We start from the raw sequence: 13346 nt of genomic DNA on the forward strand, positions 1-13346 counted from the left end.
TCATGCCTGGCTTATCTTATTTTTTGTAGAGATGGGGGTCTCACTATGTTGCCTAAGCTGGTCTCCAACTCCTGAGCTCAAGGGACCCTCCTGCCTTACCTCCTGGACTGCTGGGATTACAGGCGTGAGCCAGCACGCCCAGCCTCTAGATTCTGGTTTTCTAAATACCATTCCCCGACTCAAAGGAAGCGGAGCTTCCTAGAGAAAGGGCTGATTCCGGGGCTGGGGCAGGGAGGGACCAAGATGAGCCGAGAGCCTCCTGCAGTGCTGGGGGTCAGCCCGTGCCAGGGTGGGGGAGGCTGACCTAAATGCCGTCAGTACGACACTTCGAGTCACAAAGTCAGCAACAGCAACCACTGCAGCCCACGCCAAGAAACAAACAGGTCCAGATATAAATAATGGAGAGTGGGGGAGGGGTCCTCCTTAGAATCCCAAATAGAACCAGTGATTTCATTGACGCCCAGGGCAAAGTGGGTTGAGGTTTGCACGATCTTCAAGGATCTTCCCAAGAGGAACATGAATTAAAAAGGGAAAATGAGGCCAGGCGCGGTGGCTCACGCCTGTAATCCCAGCACTTTGGGAGGCCGAGGCAGGCACGTCACCTGAGGTCAGGAGTTCGAGACCAGCCTGGCCAACATGGTGAAACCCCGTCTCTACTAAAAATACAAAAATTAGACGAGTGTGGTGGCACACGCCTGTAATCCCAGCTACTCAGGAGGCTGAGGCGGGAGAATGGCATGAACCCGGGAGGCAGAGTTTACAGTGAGCCGAGATTGCACCACTGTGCTCCAGCCTGGGCGACAGAGTGAGACTCTGTCTCAAAAGTAATAAAGGCAAAAAGCTAACTTCCCAGTGGAGACGCCTGAGGATGCCGCTGCACCCAGTGGTGAAGGTCACAAATCCACCTGCACCAAGACACGGACGCCACACCCCTGCCACCGAGAAGTCATGAAGACCTCCTCACATCGTGGGAAAACCGCACCCCCAGGCAGAGGACAATTCTACAAAATAGCAGCCAGCAGGTTTCAAACCATTCAGGTCACGAAAGAAAACCGAGGAGCTGTTCCAGATTGGAGGTGGCAGCACCAGGACGTGCAGCGGGGACATCAGACCAGAGACTGTCAGGAGCACCACGGTGCCCAGCAAGTGTCCCGGTTTGGCCGAGGCGCACAAAGACCATGTTATACAAATTTTAAATTATTTCAAAGTAAGAACCTAACACAGGAGATTCTGTCGGTTTGGACGGGGTCTGAGAATGAGCACTGCCGTCTGCCCAGCCCCCCGCAGTGAACACTCCAGGAGCCCGTCCTCAGTTGTGGGGAGATGGCCACATCCAGAGGCTCACCCAAGGCTCCAAAGCAAAGCTTGAGAAAGTTTCCAGGGATCCATCTGTTTATTTACAACAGCATTCTAGGAAAAAGGTGAACAGGCCCCTCTCCCCAGTGCCCAAGAGGACAGGACTGAGGCAGCCCCCACCCGGCCATGGCTCTGCAGAGCTCTGAGCCCTCCCCAAGGCTGTTACCCACGACGGACAGGACGTTCTCTCAACGCCAGGGTTGATTTTGGGGAGGCTGGAGGGAACCACATCCAGGACCTACCAACACCAGCCCCTCCCTGGGGCTCCCAAGTTCTGAAAAAAAAAAAACACCAAACGCAGTGAGCCAAAGTCGGGGTCTCCACGTTCCTGCACGTAACAGCCACGACACCGCTGCGGCCTCCGTGTGGGCTGCGAGGGACGGGCGGGACTGAGGGGGCGGGGACCACACTCCCCACCAGCCGCCCACCACCTGCCTTTTCTACTTTGGCAAAAAAACAAAAAATCCTGGAAGCCTCAAGACAATGACGTAAACTCTAGGAAATGGAAAAGACAGCAGGTCCAAAGCCCCTCAGCCTCCCAGCAAGTCCGTCCCAAGAGCTGCTGGCAGCTCTCCAGGGCCACACTGGCAGGTTGTCCTCAAAGGAGCCCCAACCCCAGCCCAGCTGAAGACGGCTCTCCTGAGCGCCCTTCACCAGCTGCCGTGGCTTCCACGCTGGGCAGGCACCCCGTCGTTCGGACGGCACAGGCGACACAGGCAGCATCGTGCGAAGCGAGGCCCCGGGGACAGGTCCTCTGGGAGACCCAGGCTGCCCACTGGGAGGAGCTGCAGACACATCTCTCAGACTGCGCCAGCCCGCGGAGGGGCTCTGCCGAGGAGACAGACAGCACAGCCCACGTGGCCAAAGGCACCTCCAGAGGCAGCAGCTGGTGAGGATGAAGACGGCAGGGTGGGCACACTTGGATGTGGATCTGGGTGACAGTTCTGTCCCCATGGACTGGGCAGCTTTAGGAACTGAGGGAGCGCAGGAGGCCAGGGGGCTCAGCCAGCTGGTAGGGGCAGCCGAGACCCCACTCCTGGAATCATGGAGGAGGAGGGTGTCATTGTAAATGCCACCAGGATGGCGCGGGGTGGCACCTGACATCCCCCAGCACACACAGGCCTGTGGTACCTCCTTGGGCTATGTCTGTGCACATGGTGGGACCTCCTGCCCGCCGAGGGGGTGTGGAGAGGCCTCAGGGAGTTGCTTGGCAACAGGGTAGCCCTGACCCCCTCTGGCTGATGAGGAAGCAGCGTGCCTGCTGCCCCAGAGTCTGAAGGCCCCCACAGTGCTGGGAAAAGCCCACAGGGCCCCTCCTGGCCTCCCCGCTGTGGGCCCAGAGTCACAGAAATCACCCCCACAAATTTGCAGAAACTCAACACCAGGACGCAGACCCACCGCCCAACCTAAAGGAACAGGAACACCCTGCGGCCACGCAGGCCTGGCAGGTGAGACACACAGAGTGGCTGCCGGTCACAGCTCCGCAGGGCCAGCACGAAGGCAAGACGCGGTGGGGCGAGGACAGGAACCTTCCAGCACACCACGGGGCAGAGGTGGTGCACTGCGGCGGGGCACGGCTAGTTCCTCAAGGCGGCCAACCTGGAAACCAACAACACGACTCGGGTCAGGGCGGGGAAAGGGGTCTGTGAGCAGCACGTGCTCCCGGTAAAGGTGTCTCCTCCGTGTGGTGTGCAGTGACCCTTTTCCTCCTCGTGTCCTGAGGGAACGAGTGACAGGCCTTGGAAACAGACGTGCCCGTCCCACTTTTACCTGATCCGTTAGGAAGGGCGCAGTATTCTAAAGTGCACTGCAGATGTGCGTAGACGCCACGCCCGACACACACTGAAGCCTCCAAGCCAGCTGGAGCAGGATGGGGCAGCAGCGGGCGGCTTGGCTCGGGGGCAGCTGCGGCCGGGGCCTCTGAGTTGAGATCAGGGCTCGCTGGTCGGAGCCTTAGCCCAAGCTCTCCTCCAGCCTCTAACCCCAATGCCCTCTCCCTTCCCACAGGACCAGAGTGCGGGGCACACAGCGTTTCGGGGACCGACCCTACCTCCGTGACAGCTGGTCCTCCTGGCTGCGCACGGAGCTCTCGCCCACGGCAGAGGCGCCCTCGGGCAGCTGGCTGAGCTGGTCCAGCACCTCCAGGCCATTCTCCTCAGCGATCTGCATGATGAGGCTGTCCACCTGCTCCTGCGGTGTGGTCAGCGTGGTGGCCGAGCTCATGGAGTCCTCCATCACCTGGGGGCAGGGGCACGCTCTGGACAACAGGTGGGGCCCAGGCCCACGAGGCCCCACTCAGCTTCACAAGGGTCCGACCACACTTTTCGTTCCCTCACACAGCCAGCCACCTTCTTGCCCTGTTCTCTCAGTGACTCTCTCTGCCTCACCTTCCGCCAGGAGCCTTTCCTGCCCCCACACCCAGCCCCACCCTCTGACTGCGCCATGCCTGCTGCCTTGGCTGGACATCTTTCTACACCTCTGCATGCTTGTTTGCTGTCTGAGCCTCCCCACAAGGAGCCAGGTGCCTGCAGGAGGCTGCTGCCACCCTGCCCACCCTACCCGTCAGGGTCCTGGCAGGGACCCAGCACAGAGGATGCTTGGTGACGTCAGGGAGCAACCACAGGTATGCAGAGACAGCACGTCAGCCTGTGGGCCACCCCCCATGAGCTGCCCACACAACTCCATGTCCCCAGGCCACAGCCCAAGGGCAGGGCACATACCGACGTGTGGACGTCCAGGTTCTGCACCTGCTGCTCGAACCTGTCCATCACTGAGGAGACCTTCTGTAGGTCCATGGTGCTCAGGGCCTTGTCCAGAGCTTTGGTCACCTGGGCCATGTTCTTGGTCACCTGAGATAGGAGAGGGTGCAGGAGGGAACGGGATGAAAGGCAAGCGGAGCTCACGCACCAGGGATGGGTCCCCTGGGCTCTGACAGGAGAGTTGCGGCACCCCAGCCCTGACCCACAAAACCCCAGCTCTGGGCTGAGCCATCATCTGGGTCCTGTGGAAAGACCAACTCCACGGAAAAGGCTGTGGAGACCCAGGGCGGGGTCCCCGGAGAAAAAGCTAACGACGTGGGGTTTCCAGGACCGCTGTGCTCTCCTGGCCACCCGCACTGTGGGAAGGAAATGCCTGCAACAGCGAAGGCTCTGCTGTGATGTCCCCTGACCCAGCAGATGAGCCTGGCCATGCAGGCTCCGTCTCTTGTGGCAGCTGCCAAGACCGAGGCCTGGCCGGGCACAGTGACAGTGAGTGGTTCACGCCTACAATTCCAGCACTCTGGGAGGCTGAGGTGGGAGGATTGCTCGAGGCCAGGAGTTTGAGACCAGCGTGGCCAACACAGACACCCTGTCTCTACATAAAAATGAAAAAAATCAGCCGGGCGTGGTGGATGCCTGACATCGTGGTCTCAGCTACCTGGGAGGCTGAGGCAGGAGGATCGCTTGAGCCCAGGAGGTTGAGACTGCAGTGAGCTGAGACTAAACCACTGCACTCCAGCCTGGGTGACAGAGCAAGAGAGCCTCTAAAAAAAAATATTAAAAAAAAAAAGCCCAGGTCCTATCAAAAGGTCCTTCCTGAGGCATCAGTGCAAGTGAGGGTGCAGCCTCACCCGTGTCCCCGCCAGCACTGCCCACCCCATGCTGACCCAGCCTCACCCGTGTCCCCGCCGGCACTGCCCACCCCATGCTGACCCAGCTTCCCGCAACTCTGAGCTGCCCCAGATCCAGACCGCAGAGCCCATGTTTGCCTCAGTTGGCAGATGCCACCCACCTGGCACCAGGGCCCAGCACTCACCCCCTTCATGGTCACGGCCGTCTGCACCTTGGAGGCCACTGCGTCTACGCGGGACGCCATCCGAAGCCAGTTCACACCTTCGTTCTTCTTGCGGATGGCGTTCTCGGCATACACACGGGCACACTCTACATTTTTCTGCTGAAGGGCCTGAAACACGGGGAAACAGCGGCTGGAAGAACTTGGTGGTATGTGTGCCCCCTGCAGAGGAGCCCAGTGGGTTTTTTTTTTGAGACGGAGTCTCGCTCTGTCGCCCAGGCTGGAGTGCAGTGGCGCGATTGCAAGCTCCGCCTCCCGGGTTCACGCCATTCTAATGCCTCAGCCTCCCGAGTAGCTGGGACTACAGGCGCCCGCCACCACACCTGGGTAATTTTTTGTATTTTTAGTAGAGACGGGGTTTCACCGTGTTAGCCAGGATGGTCTCGATCTCCTGACCTCATGATCTGCCTGCCTTGGCCTCCCAAAGTGCTGGGATTACAGGCGTGAGCCACCGTGCCCGGCCGCAGGAGCCCAGTGTTGACTGCTCCTGGACGCCACTGGCTAGGGTGGGCGGGCCTCTCCCCAGAGATGTTTGAGCTAAAAATGCAAACACTCAGGCCCCAGCCCAGCCCCACAAGCAGGCTTCTGCTCCCTGCTGCACCCCTCCAGCATTCTACCGGGCACAGGACACAGCGGGCGACACCCAGAGCCTGTGGCAGGCAGTTCTCCGAGCTCCTTTCTCCCTGGGAACCTGGTTGTGGGTGAAGAATTATCGAAGTCCAATACCCTGGGACCTACTTCACCGATTATGCAGTCTTAAGAGCTGCACAAGATCCCATCTTCTTTTCTTTTTTCTTTCTTTTTTTTTTTTTTTTTGAGACGGCGTCTTGCGCTGTGGCCCAGGCTGGAGTGCAGTGACCGGATCTCGGCTCACTGCAAGCTCCGCCTCCCGGGTTCACGCCATTCTCCTGCCTCAGCCTCCCGAGTAGCTGGGACTACAGGCGCCTGCCACCTCGCCCGGCTAGGTTTTTTTTTGTATTTTTCAGTAGAGACGGGGTTTCACCGTGTTAGCCAGGATGGTCTCGATCTCCTGACCTCGTGATCCGCCCGTCTCGGCCTCCCAAAGTGCTGGGATTACAGGCTTGAGCCACCGCGCCCGGCCCTTCTTTTCTTTTTTCTTTTTGGAGGTGGAGTCTTGCTCTGTGGCCCAGTATGGAGTGCAGCGGTGTGATCTCCGCTCACTGCAACCTCCACCTCCTGGGCTTAAGCAATTATCCCGCCTCAGTCTTCCGAGTAGCCAGGACTACAGGTGTGAATCACTGCGCCCGGCCTAGATCCCTCCTTTCCTTCTGCCCTGTCCATCATGGGGAGGGGGCCCCTCCTGGAGAGGCACCCCTGTGAGCCTCCTGCCCCCTCCCACCCCATGATGCCCTAGGCACCAGCTCTGTAAGGAGGAGGGAGAGAAAAATGATAGGATCCGCCGGGCCTGGTGGCTCAAGCCTGTAATCCCAGCTACTCAGGAGGCTGAGGCAGGAGAATCATCTGAACCCAGGAGGCAGAGGTTGCCGTGAGCTGAGATGCACGTCTGCACTCCAGGTGGGTGACAGTGAGACTCCGTCTCAAAAAAAACAAAAACAAAAACAAAAACAAACCAAAAGATAGGATCGTGGCAGGCAGCTAGCTAGAAGCCCTCTTCCTGTACTTTATGGCAAAATCAAGTTCAGAATGTTGGAAATGGAAAGAAGGAAAAGAATGAAGGCAATGCACTCATCTCTATGCTCTGGACGCCCTCGGTGGGCTGGGAAGGTCTGGCGGGGGCTATAGAGCAGGACAGAAGCCACTCCGGGCTCCACCACACACAGCACCTCCCTTCCTGTTTGTCTCATGTGAGAAGCAAATACTCTGAGGCTGAGAAATCATGGTGAGGATTAGGCTGGGCACAGTGGCTCATGCCTGTCATCCCAGCACTTCTGGAGGCCAAGGCGGGCAGGTCACTTGAGGCCAAGAGTTCGAGACCGGCCTGACCAACATGGCGAAACCCTGTCTCTACAAAAAAATTTAAAAATTAGCTGGGTGCAAGCCTGTAATCACAGCTACTTGTGAGGGTAAGGCCCTGGAATCACTTGAACCCGGGAGGCGGAGGTTGCAGTGAGATGAGATCGCACGTCTGCACTCCAGCCTGGGCAACAGAGCGAGACTCTGTCTCAAAAAAAAAAAACAAAACGTATATATACACACACACAAACACACATACACACACACATATATATCAAGGTGAGGATTAAATTATGATGTAGAAAGTGCCCTGCCCCTCCCCAAAAGGCACCAAAACAAAACAGAACACAAAAAAAAGGGCAGAAGAGGACAGAAGACACAGACCAGGAGAGTCATGACCCCACGGCCCCCAGGGTCTCACCTTCTTCACTTTGGCCTGCTCTGCCTTGGAGTCCTTCTCCGCCTTCTTGGCCAGCTTCTCCAGCTGCTTCGCCGTGAACTGAGCAGAAGCCACAACGTCCTGGGTCAGACGCGTGGAGCCCACCCCCCAGGCCTTGCTCTCCACACCCCCACACCTGTGCCCACACAGGTTCTAAGCACCCATCAGCCAGCCTGGGCCCAGCACACGGCAGGGAAGGCACGAAGCCTGCGGACGTGCATCCCGGGCGGCGAGAGAGCACCAGCTGGAGGAGGAAGCCGTCTGCTCTGCCTCAGGTGCTGTTTGGGTTTTCTCCAGTGTCTCTTTTCCGTGAACACCCTCACCCAAGGCCTCCTCCAGAGCGAAGGGTCCGAAACCTCTCGCTCTGGTCTCATCCCCTGCTCAGAGATGGATTTCAACGTAAAAGAAAGACTCAAGAAAACTCATTTCAGGCTACCCCCAAGTCGTAAGATGGAATTCCAGGTAAAAACACACCTGAAAATGTTATCTTGAGAGAATGCTGTGGATGCAACAGGTTGCTGGGCAGCACACACAGCTGCTGGGGGCCTAACTGCTCTGCCAGCAAAACAAGGAAACAATGCCTCTGGCGACCCATCTGGAACCACAGACGCCACAGGGTTCAGGACGGCCAGCACAGCGCCACAGGGTTCAGGACACAAGCAGGCCTCAGCGGGTCCCCTCTGCGCCCAGCAGCATCTGACAGACCCACCATGATGGCAGAAGATCCCAGGAGCTCAGAGCCATCGACAAGGCAAGATGAAGCTGGCCACGGAGGAGCAGCCAGGAGCACATCCCAGGGAAATGCACAGAAACCTGCCCGGGATTACTGGAAGCTGCAACCACCACCCCACATGGAAGGAATACTCAGAAAGCTCTGCTTCAAATGATCTCAAAGAATGAGTCCACACAGCGGAACGCCAAGGCCTAATATCCAAGTTGTCTTTCTTAAGATAACACTCCGGGCCGGGCGTGGTGGCTCACGCCTGCAATCCCAGCACTTTGGGAGGCTGAGGTGGGCGGATCACGAGGTCAAGAGATGGAGACCATCCCGGCCAACATGGTGAAACCCTGTCCCTATTAAAAATGTAGGCCGGGCACGGTGGCTCAAGCCTGTAATCCCAGCACTTTGGGAGGCCGAGACGGGCGGATCACGAGGTCAGGAGATCGAGACCATCCTGGCTAACACGGTGAAACCCCGTCTCTACTAAGAAATACAAAAAACTAGCCGGGCGAGGTGGCGGGAGCCTGTAGTCCCAGCTACTCGGGAGGCTGAGGCCGGAGAACGGCGTGAACCCGGGAGGCGGAGCTTGCAGTGAGCTGAGATCCGGCCACTGCACTCCAGCCTGGGCTACAGAGCGAGACTCCGTCTCAAAAAAAAAAAAAAAAAATGTAAAAAAAAATTAGCCAGGCGTGGTGGTGGCGCCTGTAGTCCCAGCTACTCAGGAGGCTGAGGCAGAAGAATCACTTGAACCTGGGAGGCAGAGGTTACAGTGAGTTGAGATCGCACCACTGCACTCCAGCCTGGGCAACAGAGCGAGATGCCATCTCAAAAAAAAAAAAAAAGGTAACACTCCATCTTTCTTTTTTTTTTTTTTTTTTGAGACGGAGTCTCACTCTGTCGCCCAGGCTGGAGTGCAGTGGCGCGATCTCAGCTCACTGCAAGCTCCGCCTCCCGGGTTTACGCCATTCTCCTGCCTCAGCCTCCTGAGTAGCTGGGACTACAGGCGCCCGCCACCGCGCCCGGCTAATTTTTTGTATTTTTAGTAGAGACGGGGTTTCACCGTGGTCTCGATCTCCTGACCTTGTGATCTGCCCGCCTCGGCCTCCCAAAGTGCTGGGATTACAGGCGTGAGCCACCGCGCCCGGCCAACACTCCGTCTTTCATACATGACCCTAAGGATCTGCCTCCACTTAGCCTGATAAGAGAAGAGCTAATATGTCACCAAGCTGGCTCAATAATCCCCTCCTTGGTCAGCAGTCTGAGCCCTGTGTGGTGGTCACTCAACTATTACATCATCTGCCCAGCTGTTTCTGTGGCTCTGAGTGAGTGTGGCTTACACTGTCTGTCCTCACCAGAACAGGGCTGGGGTGAACGGCCGTTCGGTACATACCTTCAACTGGAACAGGGTATCTGCAAAGAGAGAGGGAATGGTTTGAGGATTGGGAATGGGATGTTACACTTCTAGCAGGCGGGACTTACTCGGATCCTTCTAGACACCAGGAGCTAGAACACAGACACAGACCACACCTGCCTGGGGCCTTCGGGGAGCCCCCCAACAAGGGAGGCACAAGACAGATTCGTGTGCCAGCCCTGGCCCCTTGCTAGCCACAGGCCCAGCGAATGCAGACGCTCCCTCCTGTTGCCTTGTTAGGAACATGAGGACGGCACCAGTCAATCTTAGAGGGTTAGTGTGAGGACGGAAGAGGTCGTGGATGCAGCATCTTTTGGCCATGGTTAGAATCCAAAAGATGGTGGTTTATAATTAATGCAACTTTGCAAAAGCCCCTTGGGATTCTTTCCCAATTTAAAAGTTCACCTGGAATCCCAGCACTCTGGGGGGGCCGAGGCCAGTGGATCATTTGAAGCCAGGGGTTTGAGGCCAGCCTGGGCCAATTTAAAAGTTCAGTACTTGACAGTTCACTTTTTAGACTCTTTCTCCCCAAAGGTAAATGGATAAAAATAGCAAGGTGGTAACTCTTAGGCATCGAAGAGCTGATTTCCACCGGGCAGTCGCTCAAGCCTGTAATCACAGCACTTTGGGAGGTGGAGGCGGGCAGTTCACTTGAGGTGAGAAGTTCAAGACCAGCCTGGGGAATGTAGTCAGACCTCATCTCTATTAGAAAAAAATATTTTTTGGCCGGGCGCAGTGGCTCACGCCTGTAATCCCAGCACTTTGGGAGGCCGAGGCAGGTGGGTCACGAGGTCAGGAGACCGAGACCATCTTGGCTAACATGGTGAAACCCCATCTGTACTAAAAATACGAAAAATTAGCCGGGCATGGTGGCAGGTGCCTGTAGTCCCAGCTACTCGGGAGGCTGAGACAGGAGAATGGTGTGAACCCAGGAGTCGGAGCTTGCAGTGAGCTGAGATCTGGCCACTGCACTCCAGCTTGGGTAACAGAGCAAGACTCTGTCTGAAAAAAAAAAAAAAGAGAAAAAAATATATTTTTTTAAAAAGTAGGACTGATCTGAATTCATTCAACTGCTAAATTTGGAGAGTGACCCCTGATTGCTGAAAGGGCTTCACCACACCAGCCAGAATGAGGAAATGGAGCCTGTAAGAGAGTGAGGTTACGGAGTGTTCACAAATGCAAATCAAGGCTCCAAGACGAGACTCCTGGGGTTCCAGTGAGCTCGGGCATCATTCAATCTATCGCCTGTCCGTGCAGGTGTGGTCAAGGCCAAGTTCAATCTGTCATCTATCAGTGCAGTGTGGTCAAGGCCAAGGTTATCTGTGACTGGAAAACAGCCAGCCTGACCCAGGTGACACAGTGCAGGCCACGCAGGCCTTCCCACCCAACTCACCGTGGGATGCTGGCCAAACCACCCCTCCTCACCTCAGCTTTCTTCTCCAGCCGTGTGCGGCAGCACAAAAACCCAGCTAAGGCAAAATCTGACTCTGTGGAAATCTGACATGGGCTTGAGAGAAGTCCCCTCAAAAGAGCTGAATGAGCTGTGGAGTGAAAAGTCACATTTTTTTTTTTTTTTGAGACTGATTCTTGCTCTGTCACCCAGGCTGGAGTGCAGTGGCGCAATCTCGGCTCACTGAACCTGTGCCTCCCAGTTTCAAGTGATTCTCCTGCCTCAGCCTCCCAAGTAGTTGGAATTAAAGGTGCCTGCCACCACGCCCAGCTAATTTTTGTATTTTTAGTAGAGATGGCGTTTCACCATGTTGGCCAGGCTGGTCTCAAACTCCTGACCTCACGTGATCCACCCACCTCGGCCTCCCAAAGAGCCGGGGCCCTGAGCCACCGCGCCTGGCCTCCCAGAGTGCCGGGGTTGCAGCCCTGAGCCACCATACCCGGCCTGGCCAGCATATTTTTTTGTGGCGGGAGGTAGATGCTATCTTTCATCTTCTCTTGAGGCAATCTGTAGAAAATCTCTACACATTTCCTTCATGATGACACGGTGGTACTATAGCTTCTCACACTTCAAAAAGTATTTTTTTTTTCTTACACAGAGTCTCGCTCTGTCGCCCAGGCTGGAGTGCCTCACGCGATCTCAGCTCACTGCAAGCTCCGCCTCCCAGTTTCACACCATTCTCTGGCCTCAGCCTCCTGAGTAGCTGGCACTACAGGCGCCCACCGCCACGCCCAGCTGTTTGTATTTTTAGTAGAGACCGGGTTTCACCATGTTAGCCAGGATGGTCTCGATCTCCTGACCTTGTGATCTGCCCGCCTACGGCCTCCCAAAGTGCTGGGATTACAGGCTGAGCCGCTGCACTGGGTCCTGCAAAAAGTATTTTTAAAAGCATGCCCATCACACCAGCCCAACGTTTCAGCAAATGCAGGACTTCATTCTGCCAGATTCATCCTGTTCTTTAGTATCCCTGAGCACAGAGCCGGCCCCAGGTGGAGAAGGTCAGAACCAGGGTGTTCCATTGCCTGGAGCCCCTTGCCTTGGGCTGGCTCCTGCTCAGACCTCTGCCTCTCCATCTGGAGAATGGACACAAAGAGCTGCTGTGACCAGGGCCTGGCACTTAGGGAACACTTTTGTCTGAGCTCTTCTCATTCGTCCTGATGCTGTTTGGAGAGAGGGGGTGCAACTGTCACTTTTTCTTGTGCCCTCTGACCCGATATTCCAGGGCCCGAAAGCCCGAACAGGCATCGCTCAGTCCCCTCTACCGAGTTGGCGGGGAAGGGCACCTGACGCTGAAGAGTGCCAGGGGCGGAGAGAAGGGTCCTGGGTCGGTGGTCAGGGGTCGAGGCTCAGGGCAAGGGATCCTGGGTCAGGGGTCTAGGTCTTGGGTCCATGGTTGGGGGTCGGAGGTCGAGGCCCCGGGGAAGGCGTACCGGGTTGAGAGTTGGGGGTGGCGGCCTGGGGAAGGGGTCCCGAATCGGGGGTCGGGGGTCGAGGCCCGGGAGAAGGGGTCCCAGGTCGAGGGTCGAGGCCCGGGGTAAAGGATCCCGGGTTGGGGGTCGGGGCTGGGGAAGGGTCCCGGTCGCCGGCCGGGAGTCGAGGCCCGGGAGAAGGGGTCCCGGGTGGGTGGTCGAGTCCCCAGGGGAGAGGTCCCGGGTCGGGGATCGAGGGTCGAGGCCCGGGGGAAGGGGTCCCGGGTCGGTGGTTGAGGCCCCGGGGAAGGGGTCTGGGTCGGGGATCGGGGGTTGAGGCCCAGGAGAAGGGGTTCCGGGTCGGTGGTCGAGGCCCGGGGGAAGGGGTCCCGGGTCGGTGGTTGAGGCCCCGGGGAAGGGGTCTGGGTCGGGGATCGGGGGTTGAGGCCCAGGAGAAGGGGTTCCGGGTCGGTGGTCGAGGCCCTGGGGAAGGGGTCCCGGGTCTGGGATCGAGGGTCGAGGCCCGAGAGCTCTCCCGAGCCCCGCCCGCGGCCCCAGGTGGGCGGAGCCCACGCCAGTGGGAGAAGCGGCCCCGCCCCGCGCGCGAGTCCCCGGAGGACGGCCGCGACCTCTTACCGTCCATGGCCACAATGACAGGAGCAGCACTCGGAGAGAGAGAAGGGACGGCGACTCCGGGCGGCGTCAGGTCCCGGCTGCGATCGAACCGACCAAGCTGCACCCGGCGGGGACTTCCGGGGTCACCGCCCCGCTTCCGGTCGCACGGGCTGCTCTCG

The 13346-nt window shown here is 57.7% G+C and overlaps 1 protein-coding gene across 1 annotated transcript; it reads right to left on the reverse strand.

Moving 5' to 3' along the window:
- Window positions 1–1374: 1374 nt before the first annotated feature.
- On the reverse strand, window positions 1375–13315 carry CHMP1A (charged multivesicular body protein 1A). The gene is made up of 7 exons (XM_005592818.3): window positions 13189–13315; window positions 9673–9692; window positions 7544–7621; window positions 5152–5298; window positions 4077–4205; window positions 3407–3594; window positions 1375–2955 (listed from the first exon to the last, which is right to left on the reverse strand). Exons 1-7 carry the CDS (start codon window positions 13193–13195, stop codon window positions 2934–2936), a joined length of 591 nt encoding a protein of 196 aa, XP_005592875.1. The 5' UTR covers window positions 13196–13315; the 3' UTR covers window positions 1375–2933.
- Window positions 13316–13346: the final 31 nt, after the last annotated feature.

This window comes from Macaca fascicularis, chromosome 20 (assembly GCF_037993035.2).
Source record: "Macaca fascicularis isolate 582-1 chromosome 20, T2T-MFA8v1.1".
Lineage (NCBI taxonomy): Eukaryota > Metazoa > Chordata > Mammalia > Primates > Cercopithecidae > Macaca > Macaca fascicularis.

Coding starts and splice junctions, on each gene's coding strand:
- CHMP1A (XM_005592818.3), bottom strand. Junction 3,595..4,076: donor ACCTGGACGTCCACACGTCG/GTATGTGCCCTG, acceptor CCCTGCCCCCAG/GTGATGGAGGACTCCATGAG. Junction 2,956..3,406: donor GAGGACCAGCTGTCACGGAG/GTAGGGTCGGTC, acceptor GTTGGTTTCCAG/GTTGGCCGCCTTGAGGAACT.